The sequence below is a fragment of the Manacus vitellinus genome, unplaced genomic scaffold (genome assembly GCF_001715985.3).
Source record: "Manacus vitellinus isolate BGI_N305 unplaced genomic scaffold, ASM171598v3 scaffold_6_pilon, whole genome shotgun sequence".
Lineage (NCBI taxonomy): Eukaryota > Metazoa > Chordata > Aves > Passeriformes > Pipridae > Manacus > Manacus vitellinus.
Genome location: NW_021940750.1, coordinates 27,514,366 through 27,539,852, shown reverse-complemented (window position 1 = coordinate 27,539,852; position 25,487 = coordinate 27,514,366). Strand labels below are relative to the sequence as shown.

Genomic DNA, 25,487 nt, shown 5'->3' with positions numbered 1-25,487 from the left:
ATTCTTTTGCATTGCTACATCCCCCATTTTGGTTTGGTGTTTCGGGTTTTTTATATTTTTTCAAGTATTGTTTTCGATTCGGTACTTTGCACAGAGTAAAATTCCCCTTTTCTTGAAATGTTGAAAAGTCCAGATTGGGGAGCAACTAGTGGCAAACATATATTTGCATATTTAGAGAGGAGTAATGTCTTCTTGTTGTGGCAGAAGTTTTCAGAACTGCCTTTGGCCTCATGCTCTGCTGTACTTCTACCCTAAGGCAATAGTTTTCGATATTCAGCCCAAGTTCTGTGTTTCAGTCTGCACAGTAATTGGTCTTTGAAGGGACATTGAATTAATAGAGTGGTTTAGTCCTTGCAGGAGACTTGAGAGCATGGGGAAGCTTCTTATGCACAGACCTATATTGTGTCTCACACAGCAGTGTTTTGGTGGTGAACATGTGGGTAGTGAAGGTAGCTACTCACTTTATCGCCATGGGATAGGTTGAAGACCAGCTGGAGAAAGTCTAGAGGATAGCAGCAGGGACCAGACATACGGAAGAGAAGGCTGGGAGAGACAAAAGTGCCTTCAGATTTGTAAAAGGTAGCAGAACTGAGAGAGAGAGATGCCCTTGCCCTCAAGGGCTGCTGAGATTGGAGAAGAAGCAATGGCGTAAAATGCAACAGCAGCAAAGTTACATTTCAGCACAGAATACTCTGTTGTTCAAAAGCATGTTCAGCCCAGGCAACTGCATTTCTCTCCAAGGGCCAGTATGAATAAAGGCTGAACAGGTTCAAGGGCTGACTTCATTGACAGGGCTAGCACCTTGCTAATGAGAATTTCAAACTCAGCCACTTCAAACGAATAACTAATGGGCTGCATCAGGGATCTCCCTGTTCCTGGCTCAGTGCAGTCCCAGGAAGGGGCCCTCCCTTGCTCCTCTTCCTGAAATCATCCGAACCTGCAATGGTTGCAGTAGAGCCAAACTGGACCCAACTTAGACCATCCAGGGATCTGCTGCATTATCTCTGCACCACTGCTTTGAGAAAGGGAGGGAAAGAGGTGCCCTATAAGGAGCATTCACAACCTCTTCCACAGAGCTCAAGCCACAGCTTGGGGCCAGGCCTAACCAAAGCCTTGTCCAGGTGCCTAGAGGCTTGCTGCCTTACTTGTGTGCTGTCTTTTATGTTTACCAGGCTTGAAGCTCATTTGAACCTGCCACTCCATGGATGTCATGTTGAGATGAGTTTAACGTCAGAAGTGAGAGCAGATGTACCTGCAGGAGGATGTTGTCTGTTACCTGCTCCATTAGCACCAGCAACTCTTCAAAAAAGATTTTAAAGATAAATGTTTGAAAGGCCCGTAGTGTCTCTTGTTCAGTGGGAAACCACTGGTACTATATTTAGCAGTGGTTACCAGCTGAGATATCTGACTGTAGGCACAGTCATGTAGCATGTGGGGTTTATGTTTGTCTGACCTCAGATAAGTGACAGAAAAGGCTCCATCCACATAGCCTGCTGTTCTGTGGCTGTGGCTGAGCTCAGCCAGCCTGAGCAGTGGTGCGTGTGTGTGTTCTGCAGTCTGTCCCTGTGGAGTTGGACTGCTGGCTCTGGGTGAATATGAAAAGCATCAGACCTGAACATGCACTTTGTGTGTGTTAATACATTGGCACAAATGCAGGACACGGGCCATCCATTTTTCTCTGGCCAGGGGAAGATGCAGAGGAGCAGAAAATCAGGGAGAGTCTCTGAAAAATTGGGCAGGTAGCATCTGTAATGTTAGCTTAAAAATGCTCATAGCCATTTCTTGCCTCCACCAAAGCTCGCAGGGGCGGGTGCTTGTTTTCAGATGCATTGCTGGGTGGACATTTTTCCTATCCATGCTCAGCCAGAGGACTCTGGAGACTCTTTTCAGCATAGCAAAATTCAGGCTTGTTGTAGACAAGCACTTCCAAAACAGTTTCAGCGGGCAGTGCTAGGATAGCACCTGCTGGAGCATGATTCATGCAAACTGTGTTTTGAGGCATGCTTAAACTTATATCTTTCCATTGATGCCCTGTGTGACACTAACCCTGAATTCATTGCCAGTAGTTTCTGAAGGTGTAATTTAATCTACCCTTCTTGATTTTGTTATCATTGTAGCACAGGTGATGTCCCACAACTGATTTGTTTGAGAGGCCTGCAGCAGCCCTCAGAACCAAACAAGGCAATATCCATAGTTGGCAGCCTTCCGCAGGTGTTCTGTGATTTAAGAGTTGAGACATCTAGTTCTCTTCCTCCCTTCTTTGTATTTCTTTTTTACAATTTTGTGAAGTTTCTTCTGAGTGGCCAGGCAGAATTACTCGGGCCTTTCCACCCAGTGTGCAGAGGGCTTGCCCAGACTGAGCCTATCTGTTACGTACAGCTTCCTCACCCTGTAACGTCTGCTGATTTCAGGACTAAATACCTGGCCATCTTATTACTTTAAAATATTTAAAACAACTTTGTGTGTTTGCAGGTGCCCCTCAACAAGGCTAGTTTGTTTTCAGTGAGCAGACATGGAACACTCTAGGCTACTATGGATCTCCTCTCTGAATATTAAAGCTGTTACTATGGAGATGGCTTATTCCCAGGGTGTTTGAAGCACTCTGAGTAGATTTGAAGGTTAATCCCACAGCTTTTACATAAGCAAGAAAGCATAACAAGCACTTCTGTCAAAGAGGTGGAGATCCTGTTCTCACTCCCATGGCCAGCCCTAAGAGTCCTAGTTGCCCCCTGCCGACCAGTGGATTATAATGTGGGGCACTGGGAAACTTGATGTTTTGAAATGGTTTGTTTGGTGAATCTGTTTAAGGGTCTTTGAGAAAGCAAAACTATGAGCTGTTGTCTCACATTGATGGTGTTTTGTGTGACCTGTTAATTATCTGGGAGAATTGTGAGCAAGTACAATAAAATTCATATCAATGTCTCAGCCTAAATAAGAGTTATATGGTTAACATATGGGTTATAAATACACCATAAAATCACCACAATTATCCTCTTACCTTATGTTTCTGGGAAGTTGGGGTTTTTATTGCCTAAGGAATTTGGTCTTTACAGGAGAATGGAGATCAAAATTGAATTATTTATGGATCTGAAGAGCTATTCTGCCCAGTGATCACATCACTAAAAGTGTGTTAAAATGTGCATTTACTTTGTGGTCTCTGGTTCTGCTCATATGCTGCTGTGTGATGTATGCTATTCACATGGGTCTTTTAAACTTATTTATTGCTTCAGTGTCCTGTATTAATGCCAGGTCACCTTCAGAATACTTTTGTAGACATTTTAAAACAGTCGGCCTATCCCATTAAATAATACCGAATGTCATATGTCACCTCTAAATACTAAGGCAAACTGATAACAATTTTAGGTAATGCAGTAGCAGTTAAGATCCATTTCAAGACATTGTACCCATATGTTGCATGTCTGGTTCAATTTTAGAATAAATGCAGTGATAAAACTGTGCCTGTACCAGAGTGTTTAAAATAGAACCAGAAGCTCTGTACGCCTACTGCTACCCTTTGTGTCACCAAAAATGTCGTGTCTACTGGTATTTGAGCAACTGTTTTAACTGGGAAACTTGTTATTAAACTGCATTGTAAATCGTCTGGAATCACTTAACAGAACATGCAGAAAGGTGGTTTCAGTACCAAAATAAAAGATTGATGTTTCCACCAATTACTGTGTCATTGGTGCATGTTTCCTGTGCCTTGAGTGTTTTTTCAGACGTAGCATGTTTTAAGTGTCAAGTCAGGTTAGATTAGACGAGCATTACATTGCTTCTTACACAGTGGGAATCCACCTTTTCTGTAGGATATAAAGCCAACCCTGCTGTCCTCTGAGGTTTTCCTAACTGAGGGTATTGGTTGGCAAATTCTGGGGAGAGTTCAAACCCTCAAGGGAGCTCTACATTAGAGCTACTTGCCGTAGTAAACCTGGAAAGAGAATGGAAAAGATCGTCATACCCCAGAGTTTGTAACTTAGGGAAAAACCTGGACTTGGCAACAAATGGTAGAATATACCTAAAATTATATATACACATATATACTTGGAAGGAAAAAGAAATAGCAAATCTGAAAGACAACAGTTTTTCTCATTGGAAAAAAATTATTTTTATTGCAAGATTCTCCATTCCTCTTTATGCTAATCTGCTCGTGCTGTCACTTAAAATGATGTCATGGAAAAGAGCCTTTTTATTATCAGTAGGAGGGCAAGGACAGCCCAAGAAATAAACTGTTAAAAGAAGTCTTTCAAAGAACCTAGGAAAATTACTCAATTGCCTTTTTTTTCTTTCCTTTGTTTTTTCTCTTTTCAGGTTACGAGGGTGTTTCTGAATTCTTCACAGATCTCCTGAACCACATAGCTGCTGTCCTGCAGGGTCAGGTACCTGAGGTGACCCAGCTAAACCGCAGCAAGCTGCTGGCAGAGCAGACCGGTGGGATCATGGACGAGCGGATATGCTGTGCTAGCACAGGCTGTCTCAGCGTCATGGGAAAAGACTCCTCCTGGATTGTGGAAAGCGAGACCAACAGCTCAGTAAAACTGCAACACCAGAGACTAGGCTGCAACTCAGCAGTGTCCCCCAGCTTCCAGCAGCACTGCGTCGCTACGTTGGCAACAAAAGCTTCTTCTCAATAACTTGCCAATACCATGGACTGAGAAAAAGCCACAGGGATACAAACTGTGGTCTCAGAGCCAGATCAGGCTGTAACAATACAATTGAGAAAAAAAATGAAAAAAAACCACCCAAACCATACACAAAACACAACACAAAAAAGCAAAATCAAAAAAACCTTCCATTTGATTTAACCTAATGTGCTGATAAAACGGACTGAAAGGGGAAGAGTGAGAAAGTGATTCAGATCCATTTCATCAGATTCCAGTTGCAAATCTGTAGAGAGTTTACACATACATGTGTTTTAACACTAGTCCTTTCATTGTGGGAGGGTTGCTCTTTCATTTATATTGTTCTTTGTAATCACTGGTGACCAGCATTTTAAAATCGGACCTCATGGTATCAAGAAGATAATAATTTTGAAATGCAGTGTCTGAATGTAACAATGCTAGAGATTTTTGCCTAAAATATTCCCTGTCCCTTTTTTTTCCAGGTAGGCCATTGCAAAAGAAGGCTAAGACAACTTCAGTATCACTAAACCAAATCTCTTGAAACATTGACCAGTCAAGATGTTGACAGGTAGCTTGCTGTGAAGCCTCTGCACTTTGAGTAGGACAGAGCAGCCTGCTTGTTCAGGGGCAGAGCCAAGGTGACCACCCCTGTTCCGGCCTTGCAGTTCTTCCCCCAGGCCTCACTGCTTCAGTCAAAAGCAGCTTCTAACCACATTTGCCAACAGTGACATATTTCATCCAGAGAGGGTGCCAGTATCTAGGCTGAGTGATTTGAGTAGATTCAATCGTCTGCTAGTACTGAAATCCTGGAAGAGTTAATGGAAGCAGCTGATCTCTTAGCAGAGAATTTAATTCTCTGTCCGTTGCACTTGTGAGGACTCTGGAAGAGCCCTGAAAAAAGGCTGGCAGAGCTGTGCATTTTCCTTGGAGCAGTACACCTGGTCTGCATATCCTGAGGGGTAACTCAGTTGCTGCCTTCCACAGATGCATGCTGCTGTGCATTTTTTTCTGCAAATTAAATATAAACAGAATTGTGTACCTTCATATGCGGTAGAAGTACAGGACAGCTCTAGCTTGGAGACCACGTTATTTTGTTGCAAGCTGCCAGGTGAGGCCCTATGGTAATTTACAACAGTGCTTTATACTCTTTGTAAACTAAAGCGTGGCCAATTTGTTATCTCTTGAGATATGCAGTGAACCAGTGGTGTTCACCCTCTATTGCATCTTCTAGCATGGCAGCATCTTCTGCTGTTGAGAATTCCTGCAACTTTTGCCAATTCTGAACACTAAATTGGAAATATCCAAGTGCTGAGAATGGAGACACTATTTTGGTAGAAGGAGTGGCCTTCTATTCCCCTTATAAGCCCTAACATACATTTTAGAGTGGTGGTGTTAAGAAAATTTCCTTAGTTAAGCTCCTATCTTGCATATACAGGAATGTCTGTCTTTCTAAAGCAGGTGTTCATAAAGCATCCACCACTGCAGCATCTAATACCAGTTTGGTTAGTATCATCTGTTAGATAGCTACTCGAAAGGATCTAGAGCTTAAAGCCCAGGTAGGTCATGGAGAGAGGATTAAACTGTAAAAAAGATGTCACCACCCTACCTGATAGTACCAGTCCTGGAGGGGAAACAGTTTTGAAGAGTGCTGTGTAGCAATTCTTTGTGTAATGATTTTTCCTTAGGAGAAACTGGTCTTCTTCCAAAATGCCATTCTTGGGGATTTCCTGTAGCCGAGATTGATTTTTTTCAGGATGATTTACACAACAGAAGATGATTCCACCTCTAGAGGGATTACTAACTTTAAAATATTTCTTTGGGGACTGAAAGAACCTTATGAGTGTGGTATAGATCAGATTCCAGGGTACACGTAAGTGCAACCAACTTCCTCAAGTATTGCAGATCAGTTCTGAGCTGGGCACGCTTCACAACCCTTGTATGCTTTGAGGCTGCTGGATCCCATGTTGTCTGCAGCTCGCAGGTCTTGGATGGCTGTGGTGTGAGTGAGTCAGATGTACATAGGGGTTTATAAAAGTATTCATGACAGACCAAACCTTTCGTAAAGCCATGACTGAAATAAAATTGACATCTACACTTCGGGGTTTGTTTTTGTTTGTTTAAAATAAAAAGTGTTTTTATGTTACCTGTGTAACAAAAGATACCCTCAGGAAGGAACTTGCCAGTGCATATTTTTGTATGGTACTTTCTTGTAACCAGCTGGTGGAGTGTTTGTAGACTTGCCTATTGCTCCCTTTATTACAATGGCTTGGGCTTTTTTTGGTTTTTTTGGTTTTTGTTTCTTTACTGGGTGGTGGGGACGGAGCAATGATATTAAAACTGCTTTACTAACTCAAGACCTTTCAAACTAAGTATGTTTACATGAATTGAGTGTTGGATCCAATGGAAATGTCTGTATGCTGTTTCCTAGTTAGAACATCAGATAAGAGTTTTATTTTCCTGGCTGCCTTCTGAATTTTGGTTGGCCTATTTTGCACTGCTTTGTTTCTCCAAAATAAACTACTGAAATATAATTGTGCATTTTAAACTTGTTTACAAATGATTGTTAGAAGTTTATTTTGTAATTCTCTTAATGCTTGCAGAAATACTATATTTAAATATTACTCCAGACCTTGGCAGTAACTAGAAAACAAGTTTAGGTCATTGGTGTGATCAGTGACATTTTTCCCATAGTCTGTAATTTATTTTTTATTTATCGAATGTATCGGTATCACTTTAATTTACCAGGTGCAGATATGCAGGTACCTGTTGTGATGTGGCATTACAATAGAGTTTTCACAGAAATTACCATGCAATTGCTATACTACTATATTTCCTTGCAGAAATTAATGTTATGGCTCGTATATTAGAATATTACTAAATCACAGGGGCAAATCGGGAGACCAACTTTTAAAAGCCAAAACTGTAAATTACCAAGTATCCAGACATACAGTTACATTATTGCAAAATATTCAAGCATGAGTATGTTATTAAGCCTGTGCTAAAGTGCTTTTCTGAATTGCTGCCTCATTTGGTAATTTCAGAATAGTTTTGATTTAAGATAAGCTTCACAGTAAGTTAGTTAATACTCTGTAGTCTTGTCTTTCTTTGTAAAAGTAGGGGAGTGTAGTAGCATTAGACCATACCAGAATGCCCTTGCTCTTAAAATTGCAGACAATCCGAGGAGCTTTTCCATAATGTCTGTTTGAATTCTGTTATTGTGGGTTAGAAAAAGGTTTTTCTGTGTTTTCAGAGGCATCGCTATTATTGCTGTGTTGATGGGAGCAATTGTATTAAAATTACATGGTCACCAGTTAGCTTTTTAGGGATTTATTTTTGTTCTGCTTCACTGTTAGAAATCCACAAGAACACCATTAACTTGACTGGAATTTCTCCATGTTTTGTGTCAGCATGGTGGAGAAGATGGGACTCTGGTTTCCGCTGTAATTACATCATCAGCTTCAACAGGTGAAGATTTTTCCCTGTTGAGAACTTAAATAGTATTACTGCTGCCTGCGATGTAAAGTCATCACGACCCTCCTCCCCCTCTAGCTGGCTGGGCCACATTGTGCTTGAGTTTGTAGCCTATGCCAGAACATCCTGGTCATTATGTGAAAATGTGAAAACCAGTTGCAGAAATGCAGCCAAACCAGGAGCATCAGTGCTGGCACTTGTGGTTTGTGTAATGTAGAACTGTCACTGGGCCAAAGATGTTTTGCCTTTGGTTGACCACGTCTGGCTGTGCAACCTTTGTGCTGAGGAGCCGATCGACTGGGCTGGGTGGCAGAGAGGATATATTTATTAGTACTATTCAGACTGTTGTAATGATAAAGCTGTTCAAAGATCTCCATCCTCAATGTGGGAATGTTTGTGCAGAGCAGGTCTGTAGCAGGGTGTGCTGGTGGAAATCTAACAGTTCAATTTGTTTTCATTATAGATGATTACAAATTAAGGACCCAACTCTGAGGTTTTCAGGAGGTTATGAGGATTGCTCAAGATAAAGCCTCCAGTTCTTCAGATTAAACGTGAGCAGTATCCAGCCAGGGAACAACCAGGTGGAGTAGTGGTTGGATAACAGAGGCAGAATACAATCCAAAGGCAACAGATTAAATGGGGCCAGAGGTGTTTGAATTGGCTAGCAAAAAAACCAAAACAAAGGAAAAATGTTTCTTGTTGTTTCCATCCAATTAAAAAAATCCAGACTTCTCAGTTCTTAGGCTAAAACACTGGTTTCCTAAAGTCTTTGCGTGGCAGCAGTGACAAGTGAGTCAGGCTTTTCCACACTAGCTTGCAGCCTTGCCTTCCACAGCTGTGCAGAAAATCTTGGGGTTTGGTTTTTTAGTGAATAGAGTCTATTTTGAGTTCATAGCAGTCTCCCCATGTGCACTCTTGCAGGAATTCACTTGCATTACCCTGCTAAGTTTTTTTTCCTCTCTCCTTTTTAGTAAGAGATGTATTGATTTCTGTATTCAGTATAAAATTACTTTATGGCGTGTGTTTTGTAATTAGGAGTATGTGAAAATGCTTTGTGTAGATTAAAATATTTCCTTTAATATAATCTCCTCTCGCTTTCATAGATAAATGGACATGCTGTTGCAGATCACATTACTGATTTTATTTGTAATATTGCTTTAATATCTATTTCAGAGGAATGTAACCTCCAGAAAAGTACTTTCCACATCTTCACTACCCTTCCTTTCCCTGTTCACTGTGTGTGGATCCAGGCCATCAACACCTGAGCTTTTGACTGGATGGGTTTCAGATCCTACGTGGATTCTGTCAAAATTACATGGCCACAAAAATTACTAAAGATGGTTGAAGTTTTTGAGGACCCAGGTATAAATGGAGATGTTAGAGTGATTTCTCAGCAACACAAGCCCAGTAACATTTGCAGCAAGCAAAGGAAATCATTTTTACTCTGTGTGTGCTGTTGGCTGTTGGGCTCTGGTCCACCCTGCTGTTGGGGTAGTTTTCCTGTGGAAATGAAAAAAATCCACTGTGAGGAAACATCCTGTGATGCAGAAGGAGGGCAAGGAGGGTAGGGCTTGGGAGTAAAATCCTGGCCAGTGGACACCATGATACCAGTGGTCCAGAATTTCACTCTGTGGTTTTTAATAGCAATCTGGGGAGATGTTTTCTTTCTCTTCATGATTCTTATCCTGAATCCACTGGGGCAGATGCTAGCAGATGCCTGTGGCCCACATGAGCTCATTAGCAGGTGACCTTGCCCAGCATGTCATAAGTTTGCAGAGGGCTCTCAATGTATTGGGAAGTTTTTGTTGATGGCCGGGAAATCTTTTGAAACTCCAGAAATAGCTGAAACAGCAAATGGAGTTTATGAAAATCAGGTCTTCCTCTTCCAGCCTTTTTTAAGAAACCCACATTTTATTTCCTTCTTCGTTCTTTACACAGTAGTTTTTAGATATAAATTATTTTAACTTTTTTTTGTGTGAAAAGTCATATATACATATATAAAGTTATTAAAAGGTTGAGTATATGTTGAGTATAAAATAGTGACTTCTTTGTTTCAGATGTTAGCAGTCCCTAAAATGGGTTGTCTATCCTCTTGTAAAGTCAGTGCTGTAAAAAAATATTAAAAAATAAAAGATGTATTAGATGTATCTTTTATTATTTATTTCTGATTCAGTATTTGATACAGCTTGTGTATACCCTTGTGATAACCACATACTAAAAACACTGTCATTCTTAAAATGGAGTAACAACAGTTCCTTGGGATCCCAACAGTTTTGAGAGAATTGGCCCTTTGGGTGTGAATAGTGTTGGATATTGTCCTTCAGTCTCCAGCATTGCTCCCCACCTAAGCATGGCTGAATCTTGGGGACCATTCTGTGTGTGTGCTAGGTTTCACAAGTTCATTGGTATCTGTGTTCAAATCCAGCTGTACAGTGTTAACAAGTGTGTCTTGTGATTCGCTTCAGCCTGGTTCACTATGATTTCTGAAACATAATTCCCATTTTGTACTTAAATTTGTATAGAATTATATAAACCCATAAAAGACCATGGTTTACTGTAAAACCCAAAATACTTGCTATTTGGCGTCTTCAATTGCATGACTGATCAAATCTGACAATGAAGATGGTGCTTTCATCTAACAGCATTGATTTCAATGGTAGTATATTCATTTTCTTTTTATTTGCCAAGCACCTGTTTTTGGACAATGTTTTGGTTTCAACAGTAAAGCAATATGCAGTAGGTATTGTGGCATTATCTCTGTAATTGTTTTGAAGAGAGAATTGTCCCTTTCCAACACATAATGAAAATAAATGCCTTATAACAAGTTCTATTTTGCTTCCTCTTTCTGAGTGGATAGGGCAGTGAGATGAACAGCTCATTGGGAGAAACCTGTTTTCATGAGAATTTGATGTTCACATTCTTCCTGAGTGCAGTTGTTTGCAGTCATTTTGGACCTCCTGGTGCCAGAAAGATTTGATTTGGTTTCTCTTCTAACACTTAGGAGAGAAGTCAGCTATTTTTATCTTACTATATAACACATCTTAACATCACTTGGATTTAAGCTACTCTTATACATAAGAATTTATTCACAGCATAGGCTTCTGAGGTGATTGATTTTTCATCATCCAGGATAGGGAATTCTTGATTTCTCAAAATGTAGCAGGTTTTTAATCAAGACCCTGTTTGGGCTAGTGCAGGAGAGAGAGGTATCTCACTGAGCAGCAATAAATTTTGCTAAGCAACCAGCACTCTCACAAGGGCGCTCAGTAGACACTGCCTGGGGTTCAGTGCAGCAGTCCCAAGGCAGGGCTGGCTGTGGCAAACAGAGGTACAGCTGGTCAGAGCAGCAGCTACCAGCTGGTGGGGTATCCTCCCAGGCCCCACACTCAGGCCTTGAATGCCATCTTTCCCTTTGAAGAAAATCCTTGGGTCTCAGCTGTTCTGTGGGCTGCAGGTGATGAGAGAGAACTGAGCTTCAAACTGGGGCATCTGAAATACAGCCTTTGCAGTGGGTGGGCCTTTTTCTCTGCTGCCAATATACACAGAACACTGGAAATATTACGATTGGTGCTCAGAGACTTTTGGGGCCAGCTTCCTCAGCCCAGGCACCACCCAGTCCTCCAGCTGCCATGTGGCCTGAAACCCAAAGGATGGAGATGGTTCTGCCTATAAGCACAGTGCCAGTTGGCCACCACGACTCCTGTGAGCCAGCACACAGGAGGGGCAGCCCCTTGGGATGGGCCTTCACCTCTGGGGAAGCATAGACCAGTACTTTTCCTCATGACTAGCCTATTTGTTACTTCTCTTTTTTGTAATCTACTTGTGTGTTGTCCAAATAGCCTGACTTGGTCAAGCACTGCCCCAGTGTTGAAACTTTTAATTGTTTTCTTTCTGGTCGACCTTGTGTTCATCGATAAACCTTGGATGTGACCCCTGAAGCTCCCAGGTCTCACTGAAGCTCCCAGGGCACCCACTGCCTGGCTGAGCTGTACAGCACCAGTGGGCCCTGGGTGGGCCTGGAGAGCTCTGCAGTGCTTGGGGACCACAGGGAAGTGTCCCCGATGCTGGGCCCCAGCGGGCAGCAGCGCAGAGCCTGGGTAAGGAGGGAACACCACCAGCGTGTGTCTGCAGTGAGGGGAGCCCTTCATTCCCCTTCTCTGCAGGACTGTACCAGCCCTGCAGTGTGCTGACAACCGAGACTGAAGCTGCCAAAACAAAGGAAGGAACCCACTGCAGTTTTATTTTTCCTTAGATAAATTTTTTTATATAGAATATATTACAGTCAGAGTTCTCAGCATTTAATCAAAAGATAACAAGTTATTGCAGTTTTTTACCCAGTGAAACTACCGGTGAAAGAAGAACTTTCTAGAAAGCTGTCTTGTCTTTTAAAAAAAAGAGGGAAAAAAACCCCACCCAGACAGAAAATACACATGTAGGCTGCACTTCGCACCCACCAGCGCCCGGCCGGGCGGGTGGGCGTCCGTGCGGACAGGGGAGCGTGAGGTGAAGCGGCGGCGATGGGCACAACACTACGGCGAAGGAGGCAGGCCTGGGCGCTAGCGAGGGCGGTGCTTCTGCTCGGCTTCATTGCTTTTAAATCGGGAAATGGAAACGCGGTGGGGAGGCGGGAGGGTGGCGCCGGTGCTCTCGCCTGCACAGGGAGGGCCGGAGCCCTCAGCCTCGCCTCAGCTCGTGCAGCTTGTGGGCAACGCGCTCCAGCTCGGCCTCGATGGCAGCCAGGCTCTCCAGCTCCTGGTCCTGCAAGGAAAGCCCAGGACACGTGTCAGCAGCCATGGGTGTGCAACCCTGCCCCACAGAGCTACAGAAAGCCTGGCCTGGGGCACGAGCACAGCTGCGTCCTGCCCCATCCCTTCAGCCTGCTCCTGCATTTGCCCCTCTGGACAGACGTCTGTGCACAACACTGACTACTCCTGTCCTAATGTTTAATCGCTGCAGCAGGTAATGGGGACAAGACGTGCAGCTCCCGTACTTCCTCAGCCTTTCTGCCAGGCAGGGCAGCCCCCAACAGGTCTGTACCTCCAGAACAGGCTGGAGGGAGCTGGGGCCAGGGCAGGCTCTGCTGAACACCATGGGCACCTGCACTGAGTCAGTGGAGTCAAACCAGGACGGGCACTGGTGCCTGCCAGCTGTGGCAAGTGCAGCTTGTGCCTTGCTCGTGCAGGGGATGGTGGTGTCCCCTCTCCCCACGGTGCCCTGGGTGTTTGCATGTACTTCTACAACCAGAAGATGGTTTTCTGTTTGGGAAAGTAGTCAATTAGGAAGCCATCAATTTAAAGGCTCGAGCTGCCCATCACTTGGTGGTCTTTCTATAGCAGCTCTTGTGTATCTGTGCTGTCACCTGAAGCTATTTTATTTAGTGCAAGTACTCAAATTCCTAACTGCATAGCTTTGCTTGAACTTGGGTCATATCCAGCTGGCCCTGTCTTGCTGCCAGCTCCAGCCCTGCCTGCCTCTCACAGCTGCCATCAGCTGGGGCTCTCTGCGTTCTCCCACTGCAGCAGTAGGCTCTGTGGGAGCAAACTTGGGGCTGTAGATGCTAAAAGTGCCTTTTCCCATCAGCAGAATCGAGGTGACAGCCCCTCTCCTGTGCAGAGGGAACAAAGCCTTGCTGCTGCCTGCAACAGCTACCAAGCACAGGCTGACACTGAGCCACTGGCCAGCACTGCATGTGGCTGGTGTGAAAAAATAAAGGAAGTATGTAAGAATAAGTAATTTTTTTCTCTTCCCTGAGCTATTTTCCTGAACAGGGAAAAAGTCACCATGTCCCTCCACAGGGCCCTCGTCTCAGCCCCTGGGAAGTCTTTGGTTAACAGCAGGGTGTCAGCAGCTCAGGGTGCCCCAAGCACTCCAGGAGCCCAACTGAGCCCAAGCCACTGTTCCAGTGAGTTTTTGTTGAAGCAGGTCAGGGAGCAGCTGGCTGAGGCTCACCTTCTGGAGGAGAATTTTGGCTACAGCTGGAGCCCCCCAAAAGTGAGAAAAATAGCGCTGTGCTGAGATCCTCCACAGCACCCAAAGAGAGCTTGGTGAGGCCCAGACCATTGCCTCATGCTGTACCTCTGCACTTTGGATCACTTCTGCCTGGCCCCACATGTTGAGCCCTGGAGAGTGCACAGTACAGCACTCACAGCCCCCATCTGTGCCCACGCTGGCCTCACTGGCCAAGCCACACCACCACACAGCCTGAAAATGAGGAGAGGGGACAGGATGGCAGCTGCTCTGGCAGAGCCAGAGCCTGTGCCTTCCTTTCCCTCACTGCTGGGTACCTTGTCTAGACATTCCTCACTGACTCCCGGAGGCCCTGATCTAGTTAAAAAAAAAAACAAAACAAAACAAAAAACAACAGAAAGTCTTGCTGCAGCTGTAAACACAGCAGTTTTGCAGCGTCAACATCCTGCTTCCCAGTCCCTGTTTGGAGATTGAGTCCACCACCTTGCACACAAGGTGTACCCCAGAGCCACTGGCAGGGGCAGGTGGGCAGCAACCTCCTAAGGGGAGAGACCTAGGGTGTGGGCAGATGGTGAGGAGCCAGATGGGCCAGCCCACCGCACTGCATCCCTGCTTCAAGCTGATATATTTGGCTTTGCTTTGAACCAACACAACTGGAGATGCTCTAGTAGCAGGGGATGCTGATGGGCAATCTTTGGCCAGTGGTTTGGTGTGTAACTAAGGGAAGAGGCTTGTTTTGGAGGAAAGAGAGCTGCAGAAGACTGGCTTCACTCTCCTGCTGCCCTGCCTCTTCCCAGGCACCTGATCTCGGCCTATCTCAGGGCAAACACCCACAAAGCCCATGCTCAGCCCTCTGAGCTATCCCAAATCAACTCCTGTGCCTGAAGCTGGGCCTCAGCACAAAGGCAAATCCACCAGTCCTGGCTGCTGTGGAGGTGCCGAGCTACTGCCCAGCATCACACAAGGTATCAGGGAAGGAGATGTCTGACTTTGGAAGCCTGACTCAGATGTATTCCAACATCTGTCAACAGTTTTGACTCCAATGCCCCAGCTTTCTCACCACAGCTGCACCCCTGATTTACCTCTGTAGGAGGTCTGACATTACTCACTCCATTCCTGAGACAGGGAAAGCATTTTCTTTGACTTGGAAGGGCTTTGAGACACAAGGCCCATCCCCAGGCTCCAGATTTAGCTCTGGTCACCATGTCCAGCACAGGCCAGTGCAAAAGTCCTGTCACTGGAGACATGACCCTGTGGGGCAGGGAATGTTTTTGCACTAATCACTAAAACAAAGATAAAAAAACAAAGACACAACTAGGTGCAAATTTCAATAGTACCTGGGGCTGAATGACTAAAAGTTCACTAAGCATCAGCTTAATATAACAGAGAATCACTGCTAGCTATGTTAATGCCAAGGTACCATCTGCATCTCCCAGCATAGTTTGGATAACCAGGCAGGATTTATTCTTAAGCCTAAGTACACCAACCTCTGTTCTTCTGTTAGCGCTGCCTTCCTCGTCCTTCTTTTCTTCAGGCATGGGAGCAAGTGGGAAGCCTCCTTCACTGCTGTCCTCCTTCGAGTGATGCTTCCATGACCTTTTCACATCTTCCTCTGGACTACGGAAGGCATACTTGCGGGACCTAAATGGCTTTTTCATGGACCTGTCTGGGTCTTCCCCACTATCATTTTCCTCCCGGCGCTTCTTTGATGTCAGCTGTTTGGCCAGCTCATCCATTTTGTTCCATCTCTTGATGTCTTCCCACTCCCTGGAGGATTCTTCCTCCATCTCGTCACTTTTGGCATCCCTGGTCTGGAAGGTGTCCTCCTCCTCCTGCATCCCCTCATCCTCCAGGTGATGTCTTCCTCCTCTCACTGCCCGGGGCTGCTCTTCTTCTTCCTCCTCCTCTTCCTCCTCCTCCTCAGAGCTCCGCCCATCTTTGCCAAATCCGAGCGCATCATCGTTATCTGAAAGAGCATGAAACAAAACAGTGAAAACAACTGTTAACCTGGTTGCAGTCCACCTTTGAACTGAGCCTTCAGGGGTGATGCCAGATGGGTTTCCTGACTTAGGCCCACTTTCCTAGGATTCTACAGATACCCACTCTCATGTTGCCATGTCAGTAGCAAGGCTTGAAGGTAGCAGTCTGAAACCCTGCAGTAAGTCCAAGAAAAAGGAATTGGTTGTTCCCAGGACCTATAAGAGCCAAGGGCTTGTGTTACCTGCTGTGTATGGGCCCATGCTTCCAGTGCTTGTGGTGGGGTCTGGGTGGCTGCTGGCAAGGTTATATCTGTAAACCCAGTAAGCACCTGCCTGAGCTTTTTGGCCTTAAAGCCTCTAATCCATCTGTCTCAGTGCTCTCAGCTACCCCAGGAAAGTATCAGTGCAGTTGTCTGGGATACGTACTGTCATCTTCCTGCACCTCCTCAGCTTCCTCGTCCTCCTCAGCCAAATCAAGTGACCTCTCTGCTTCAGTAGGGTCCTCCTCTGCAGCATCATCTCCGTCATCCTCCCGCTCCACACGCTCCCCTGCCACCTCCTTGCTGTGCTCCCGGCCCTTCCTGGATGGCTCCTCTCCCTCACCCTCAAGCTCCAGGCTGTCCCTGGAGCCTCTGGGCTCCTCCTCTTCATCCTCTTGCTGCTGCTGCTCATCCTCACTGAAATCTTTGCCAGTGTGGTTGTCCAAAGCTCTGTCTCGCTGGGCATCGTCTGTATCCCTGATGTCATTGCTTTCTGCTTCTTCTCGATCCTCTTTCTCTACAGGTTTGGTATCCCTGGGCCTGGGCTCCCTCTCCTCCAGGCTGTTCTTTCCCTCCTCTCTTGAATCCTCATTTTGCTGGGGTTTCTGTTCTGTCAGCTCAGCCAGGGACCCCGTGGGCTGTTCCTCTTCGGGGTGCTCCCCTGCTGCATCTGCACAAGGACAAACAAGAAGAAATGCTTCTGCTGAGAGCTTGTTTCACAACCAGCAAAGCCCAATCATTTCCCAGGGAGCTTCAGCTCCACTCAGCAATCTGCTTAGCCAGCCCGTGGATCCTTTTGCAAGTCACTTCAGCATATGTTTGTGTTCAGGCAAGGCAGTGCTCTCTCTGGTGCCTGAGCTCCTGGAGAGACTCGCAAGGCTGAAGTTAAGCATATGCCAAAGTGTTTTGCTGTGGCACAGGCCTCATCACCGTCTCTTGAGATGCCAGCAATGAACTTGCCCTGCGTGAAACCAGATTGCAAGTAAAATGAAATTATTTAGGAGTGTAATACAGCATTTGCACAGCTCTCCCTGCTCTGAGTGCTGCGCTAACATTGCATCCTTATTTCTCCCGTCAGGCTGAAGAGGCAGCCAGCCCGGTTCCCAGGGTGCTGGAGGGAGGGGGTGTGGCTCTGCTTCTGCAAAGTAGCTACTCAGCAGGAGCTTAATGTGGGCTGGGTATTTGCTCTTGCTCAGGTGAGAGTGGCCTCTTTTAACACAATTAGACATAGAAACCACTTTGCAAAAGAAAAGATGAGGGCATAAAAGCCGGATAGTATGGAGAGGCAAGTGCAGCCCCAAGGAGTGCTGAGGAGTGTGCTGGGGTGAGGGGATGCTGGTCACACATGGCTGGTGAAGACCAGTGACACTCTGCTGGTGTTGCTGGACTGCCAGCTGGTCTGAAAGGCCCAATATGCCACACTTCATCCTCATCAGTCTCCACACTGCTGGAGCAAGAGGTTCAGGTCTGCCCTAACAGGAGGGAGATCCAGTGCCACTATCCTGTTGGCTTTTGGCCATGCTGGCTGCAGCAGCAGCCCCCAGGAGTGTCTCTACTCATTGCTTTGAGCAGCTTTGAAATGAAGTCTCAGCATCACTGTGCTACTGTGGTTCAACCACATGCTCCAGAGCCCTCTTGAGACCCTCTGTGGGGGTGCAGCTACTAGATGAAAAGTCACATCACCCCACACTGGCATTGTGTCTTCCTGACAAGGAAGAAGAAAGGGGCCAAACCCTCCTTTCTGCCAAACTGCTTGTCTCTAGTCAGGCCATAGAAACATAGTGACAAGGGAAAATCTCAGCTGAACATGATCTTTCCAAGATAACAGGGGTTTTGTGGGGGTGTGTACAATGTCTGTATAGCAAGTTCCATTTTTCCTTCAGAGACCCATTACTCAGTATTTTAGATGCCTGGAAACAAGGGTGGCAGGCACAGGCCCACATCACTCTTGCCTGTATCACTGTCTTTCAGTCCTGGATTTCCCTGGCTGTGACTCATTTAAACGTTAGGAGTGAGTGATAGTGTGAGCAGCAGGGTAGAAAAGATCAGTATCGGTTTGGTAACTTGACAATCACCAGTTACTGTAGCTCAGAAACTACATGTTGTTTAAGCTTGTAAATAAGAAAGCAAACATCAGGTTGGTTGTGTGTGTCAGTGGCAGCATCAAAGAAGATGCCTACAAGAGAAGCAGATGGACATATCAAGGCTGTTAGAAAGAACATCCTTGTTTACAGCCTGACCTGTATTTCCCGGGGGTGGAGGCTGACACTGACCTCTCTGCTTGTTCTTGTCATTCTGGCTTTCAAGGACTTCGGAAAGTTCATCTTCGAAGCCACTGTTTTTCTTCTGCTGATGGGTTCTCTCATTGGCACCTGTGTCAAATGACAAAAAGTATGGAAAGGCAACAGTCCCTCCTGTGTTTCAGAAAGTAGAGGTAGGGAAATAGTTCTGTGCCCTTTGTATTTTCTACAGCGGACAAATCTGCCAAAGGGGAGCTGTGAGGAGAAGCGACTGGAGGATACGTGAATCAACTGCAGTAACAAAACCACAATCAGAAACATCGTCTGCAGGAAAGAAAATGGTCTCTAAACAAACAGAGAATCAGCGTTGCCAGGAAAACTAATATTGATGGAGATCTAGGGAATAAGAGGTGCTGAACTGCAGCACACTGAGGCCAAAGAAAGACTTCAGCATTAGAGTAATAAAGGATAAAAATTGCCTCCTGTCAGATTCTGCCTATGTACCTCTGCTGAGGTGAGCACTGAGAGCTTCTGTGCCCTCCAACCTAGTTGTGGGGGCCCCTCTCCCAGGGTGCTGGGAGAAAGAAGCAGTGTTCATTCCCACTGCAGGGATAGCCTGGGGCTCCAAGGCCCCACACTGGGATTATGGAATCCACTTGACAAACATAACGCCCTGGAGGAAGGTGTCTGAAGGCAACACAAGCTGGAGGTCAGAGTGCAGCTGTCCTGGCAACCAGCACTCCCCAGACAGCCCCATTCCAATGGGATCTGCAAGCCAAGCAAGGTCTGTCTAACCCAGCTCATGCCCTGCTTCTTTGCCTTAATGCAGCAGCGAGAGGGAACGCTGCCCAGTGCTCTCTAGCCCAGAACTGAATGATGTGGGTTCTCCAGCCTGAGCAGAACCAGCTGCAGCCAGCACAGAGGAGACCAAGATAAACACCTTTGCTTTTCCCTTGGTCTACAAGACCGTCCTACCCCCAGTCTCTGTGATCTGTAGATGAGAGCTCATGTTACTCTGGGACTAAGAGATGTGATGGGCTCAGGCCAAGAAAAGAACGGAGCAAGATGCACCTCTGTGAGACAAGTTCCTTCTCACAGACTCTATGCTGAGGGGCACAGCCTTGCTTATAACTGAGTGCTCCTCCTCAAACCCCTACTGTGCCTAGGCACCAGCATCCCAGCACCCTGAGGAGGATAAGGTTTCTTTCTTCTGGATCACTGGAGCATCCATGGGTCCCATCTGAGGTCACTGCCCAGCTGGCCCCTCCACCGTTTGGGTAGTGACCAAAACATGGCTTTGGAACTGCATGAGAGTCCCAATCCTGACTTCCTGAATTTTTCCTCTTCCTTTTCCCTGTTGCCTCTGTGTCTTCCTTGCTCTGAAAGCATTCTGGTGGCACTGCCTTCCAGCCACCCCTGGCAGACTTGCCACACAGGAGTAGGGCACGGGGATGCCCTGATCATCTTCTCCCTGCTGATGCCCAGCTGTCACCCAGGTTAGCCCAGGGAGAAGGAGGAGGGAAGGTCAGGAGGTACTCTCCCTGTAGCATGGGGAGAGCCCTGTTGCAAACTTCAACTGGACCACCTGGACAGAGGGATCTGGACTAGCTGTGAAGTAGCTTTGCCTGAGACCTGCATGTCAGCTCTGGGCAACTTGGCACCTGAGAACAACCCTTCTTCCCCTTGCACACCCCTTTGCACAGCTCTGTGCTGCTGCTGCTCCCACAATGACCCATGGTGAGCAGCCTGCACCTCTCCAAATCAAAGAAACTTGCATTTGAGTTAAGCAAACCATCAAAAAAACCCCATTAGCTCAAGAACATTTTCATCTTTTAGGAGCAAGTCCTACTCAATGCTCAGTGTGGATTCCCTTCTTCCATACCTGGGTTTAGTGCTAGATTCCAGCTGCACAAACAGTGAAGGTTTTCTTGCCTTTCATTCCAGTTTGGGAGCTGGAGATTATTTGTTGAATTAAATTCCAGTATGTCCTTTTAGGGTTCTCCCACCCCAAAATGTCGATACTCTGCATCTACCAAATCATGCTGATAGTTATGGAAATCATGAGATACATATTGCAGATACATATTGGAGTTATAAGGAAAATTCCTGTCCTCACTCACACAATCTCTACTGGAAGTCCCGTAACTGTATTTCCTAGGGCATATTTATATGATCTCAAACTAATGTAAAATAAATTAAAAAACCAATACCAAACAAGCAATAAAGCAGTGTAAGGGGCTACAAAAGATGAAAACACACTTCCCTATAACTTCCCTCTAGTTATATTCCGAAATAACTGTGCTGGTACTGTACCTTGAGCAGCAATTTCCTGGAGTTCCTTCAATAGGTTTTGGTGGCGAAGGATAGAAATAATTCGTTCATCTGCAATAGGGAAGACTTAGTAAAGAAAGTCGCCAAAGACAACCTCCCCCCACCCCCAGGAAATGAAAAAGAACCCCAAATGCCACCTCTCTCCTCATTTGCTCTTCCCTTTCCCTTGGCCTGATTTGCTGTCACGTCTTAACCGCATGATTAAGATGACAGGAGTGTCCTATGAAAACCAGGCGGTTTGATGTCAGCCAGCACCCCCCTGTGCCCACATGAGGCCAGGCCTGGGACAAGCAGCAGCTCTGTCCCTGCATCTGGGGCACGGGGCAGACTGATGGGGTGACCATGAGGAGGTGAGTGTGTCGAGGACCCCTTAACAGGGATCAAGGAGCCAGGTCTCTGCTGGTCAGGGCAGGACCAGCCCCTACTTGCCAGATCTGTGCTTGCTGATACCCAGCATTAAGTCTAAGGCTGTACCTCCTCGGAGTGTTTCTAGGCATTCCTCGCTGATCGGCAGGGGGTTTGGCTTAGATAAAGTATCAGAGATGACCTCTACAATGCACTTCATCACCTAGAAAGAGACAAAAATACAAACTGAAGCACTGCTTTTTTATCTTTTTTTTCCTAAATCTACTTGTTACCAAGGCTAAAATGCAGCAGGTGCTGTCACAGATCTTTCTGGTCAAGCCAGAACTGAATTTTCAGTTCCTGTTTTACCTGATGCAGGAACAGAGGGTACCTGCTGCAACTCAGAAGTGAACAAATGACACGTGACACTGGAAAGAGTTTCTTCAACATGACACACAGTTCAGCTGAGGATTTCACAGCTTCAGACCATCCCAGGGCCTGGGCACATCAGGAGAGTAAAGGGTATCTGGATATATACATAGAAAGCTCAAAATTGTCCTCTTTTAAGCCAATATATCTCAACATGTATCTCATAAAAGGGCTCAGTGGATTGTAGAGAGAAACAAGTGGTCATTGTTGTTCAATAGGTGACCTTGAAATCTTGCACGCTCTTCAAAGCCTGAGAAAGGCACCACAGTTACATTGCAGCCAGGCATGGAAGGTGAGGTCAGGGGCAAACTACTTGCAAACACAGAGGAAAAATACTGCTCTCAAACCCTAGAAAAGGACAAGACACTCTGAAGAAGTGTTTGACCTTGTGCTTTGAGTGTTCAAACCATCTGTTACAGACTGGAAGAGCTGTACATGGTGGCAGGTCATCTGAAAGTGAAGAAAATCTGGTGCAGCTTCTCAGACAGGATGAACTCTGGGCCCACCCTTTCCAGCAGCTCTTTTCTTCAGCGTAAGATGAGGAGCATTATTTATCTGGTTTGTCACCTGTAGTGAGATGGAAGGCCTAACTCTTCATCCACACAACTGCAGCACTGCTGATACCACAGGGATCCCAGAGCTGTGTGTGTGGTAGGAGAATGAAAGAGGTGCAGAGGCAATGTGGTACCTCTGTCAGGTATGAAGACACACAAAAACACCCCACTGGAAGCCCTAATGTGTTACCATGGTAGACACAAACGATCACACAGGAGAGAAGCATTCACTACAGTCTGGGGCTGGTTAATGGTGTAGGAATCAGGTTGCCTAGTTCAAAAGGATAGTTATTTATAAAGTAGCCCAGGAAGGATGCAAGGCTCACAACTGCTTGTGGAAAAAAACAGAGGCTAAATTGGGAAAAAAAAAAGAATACAGGTAAGCCTTGAGAGCAAAAAATTCACTCACTGAATCTCTTTCTCCTGATGATTTCTGCAAGCAGCCCTGAGAGCCCTGACCTCCCTCACAGTGCACCATTCCCAGGAGAGCTGAGCACTGTGGCTGCAGCAGAAATTAAACACAAGTCAGCAATTCCCAGTCATCTACAATGCTGTTCATTCAAGCAACTGGATATATCCATTGACCAGCTGGAATGGGCAAATTTTCACCCTATGTAAGGAGAGAATTCTGCCTTTGCAGATCACAGCCATAAAATGCTGAACTCCTGAACTCCTTTGAGTTTGAGGGGATTGCTTGATGGATTAAAAATGTTACAGGAAAGATCTAAAAAAAATAAACAAGGGGAATTTCCCTGGTATTACTCTCCTATACCACAAGCAATCTAATAATACTGATTTTAGATGACTTTGAGTCACCTCACTCTACCATTAAATTGAAAAAAACTCCAGGTTCTGATTCTCCCCTCCCATGTTTCCCAACCTCTGAACTCCCTTATTGCAACAGTTTTTGATGCAGCTTCAGAATTAAGGACTTTCTCAGCATGAGAAATAAGAATCTAGTTCAATGAGATATTCTATTCAAGCCTTTTGAAGGCTTCCAAGATGATTCAAGGTCTTTGAGCACAAAAACCCACATCAGTTACCACAGAAATACAGTCAACTCTGTGGAGGAACTTTGTAAGGTAATGAAGGAAGAATGCAGTCATTCCGCAGCCCTCTCCTTGTCTTTTTGTTAGAGCAAGTCTTGCAAAGTGAGGCTTCCCAAGGTCATGAAATAATAGCCTGCATCAGAAAATCGACGAGATCCTTTCCAAATGAATGTAATTAATCCAGTGCAGAAACTCAGACTGGATTTTTGCCATAGCTATCATATAACCATGAGCAGGTAACTAGATCCTTAAGAGCAGTTCACAATGTCCCCACACAGAAATCTCCAAAGGATCTTGTCCTTACAAGGACAGACTTCTCCATATTTGAGCTTGGCTATGCTCAGGCCCTTCTGAAATGTATGGTTGTAAGAGGGAAACAAGCACAATAGTGAGCAAACACCAGAGACATTGTAAATGCTTTGGTTGTGCTCAGCCCCCTGTGGAAAGCCCTTGGTGTAAGGGAAGTCTGATGAGCTGCCCAGCAAAGGTCTGCAGGTCCTGACCACACATTACACATCCCTGAGCTACCCACAAATGCTGGGGGCACAGAGCATGGTGTGTAGGAAGAGCTGCAGTGCTTGTTGCTGTATTCATGTGATTATATCCGTGCCCTGATCTGTCCTGTAAGACCAGGACTTCCTTCACTAAAATGCTGTGTCTCAGAGGGTGGTGAAGGCAGAAAGTCCTAAGGCTCCTTCCAATTGCAGCAAATTCAAAAGAAAGCTGATTTTGCTCTCAGATAAAGCATGTGTCGGCGTAATACCCAGGGAGGGGGGCAGTCTTGGGAAGGAATCCTTCCGTGGTGGAAGCATTTCCATAGAGTTGCACCAACTGCCACAAAAGTGCCATTTTTAACACAAAGAACATACTGGGGGATAGATCTCACAGGGAAAATCATGGAATTAATGGACTGTCCCACCAGATGCCCAACGAGCATCACACTCTGGCATGGCCAGTTGAAGTGCCTATCCCGCGTGCCCTTCCTCAGCAGCACACTGACCAAGGAAGGCATCCGGTGTCTCACAGCTCATGGCTCAGCCCCAGCAAGGGCTAAGCAGGCTAAAAGTCTTAACAAAGCAACCACTGCCCGGGCCCAGGCACGTCTGACAGAAAACAGGGAGGCATTGCTCATGGCACATGTCCTATAGGTAACATGCAATGGAGCCTGTACCCTCCCCTACTGCTGCTGGGGGAAAAAACATTTTGTGGCTAGAAGATTTCACAACATAGAACATTTCAAGAAGTAAGGAGGAAAAGGCTGGAGTTTTGTTTCTGGACATGAATTTCTGTAGAAGTTTTAATTTGGGCAGCCAAAAGATTGGCTCGTCTGAAAGATGGGGAAGGAGGAGGTGAGGGGGGTGGTGTCTGTCACAGATAAACACAGGCAAACCCACCTATCCAAGCATTTAGGCTGCCAAAAGTCTATTGGGAGAGCACACATTTGCAAAATGCAGCTATTAATGTCAGAGGGCATGACACAGATGTAGGCACGGAAGCCTATAAAGGAGGGCTGGAGAGGTCAGCCAAGTCCTGTGCTGCTTGTAGCCATCCAGACAGGCTGAGCAGCTCCTGAGAATGGATTAGCAAGCCAAGAGTACCAGTTGCCTATTTTTCCGGAACATGCATGTTTAAGGAACATACTACACGCATGCAAACACAGATGTACACACCCCAAACACACACAGTTCTAGCAATGCCCTTTCCTGAATCACATCTCCCCCCACTCTCTCCTGAGTCACCTCCTGCTGGGAGCTTTGAAAAGCTGAAAGTAGGAGGACTGGGGAAAGGTATACCCAGCCTCCATCTCCTCACTAAACAAGCTTGTCCAATCCCTCTGGTACATCCTAAGGGACTTCCTCAGGTGCAGGAGCAGGCCAAAACCAAACAGCTAGGTGTAGGTTAAACATCACATCCTTCCTCTTCATTTGACCCTTCCACTGCTGGCCCATCCTTACCTTAGTGTCGCTTTTATTCATGTCATTTGTCACAGGAAGGGAGACGGCTGTAAGGTGGGGAGAGGGGAAAAAAAGAGAACTTGTTATTCATTTCAGCTGTGAGATGAGTAAGGAATTACTATCCTGCTAAAAATGGGAGTGGAGAAGAGGGCTATCACACTCTGGTAGAAGTAGTCCCTGGGTGCAGCAGCTGGATGTATGCACTGTGCCCCTCTCAGTCTGGGAAGAGGGAAGGGGAAGAGGGAAGGGGAAGAGGGAAGGGGAAGAGGGAAGGGGAAGAGGGAAGGG

The 25,487-nt window shown here is 45.9% G+C and overlaps 2 protein-coding genes across 3 annotated transcripts in view; one reads left to right on the top strand and one right to left on the bottom strand.

The window, feature by feature from the left end:
• ITPK1 (inositol-tetrakisphosphate 1-kinase) overlaps nucleotides 1-10,914 on the top strand; it is a 150,344-nt gene extending 139,430 nt beyond the window's left edge. For both annotated transcript variants that reach the window (XM_018082718.2, XM_025896074.2), the window contains one exon: nucleotides 4,309-10,914. In XM_018082718.2, coding sequence (XP_017938207.1) covers nucleotides 4,309-4,631 — 323 coding nt within the window. In that variant the 3' untranslated portion in view covers nucleotides 4,632-10,914. The remainder of the gene's footprint in view (nucleotides 1-4,308) is intronic.
• A 1,417-nt stretch (nucleotides 10,915-12,331) lies between these two features.
• CHGA (chromogranin A) lies at nucleotides 12,332-25,265 on the bottom strand. Its single transcript, XM_029964343.1, has 7 exons — nucleotides 25,200-25,265; nucleotides 21,342-21,435; nucleotides 20,850-20,918; nucleotides 18,570-18,668; nucleotides 16,463-16,966; nucleotides 15,545-16,023; nucleotides 12,332-12,848 (listed from the first exon to the last, which is right to left on the bottom strand). Exons 1-7 carry the CDS (start codon nucleotides 25,218-25,220, stop codon nucleotides 12,765-12,767), a joined length of 1,350 nt encoding a protein of 449 aa, XP_029820203.1. The 5' UTR covers nucleotides 25,221-25,265; the 3' UTR covers nucleotides 12,332-12,764.
• Between the last annotated feature and the right edge of the window lie 222 nt (nucleotides 25,266-25,487).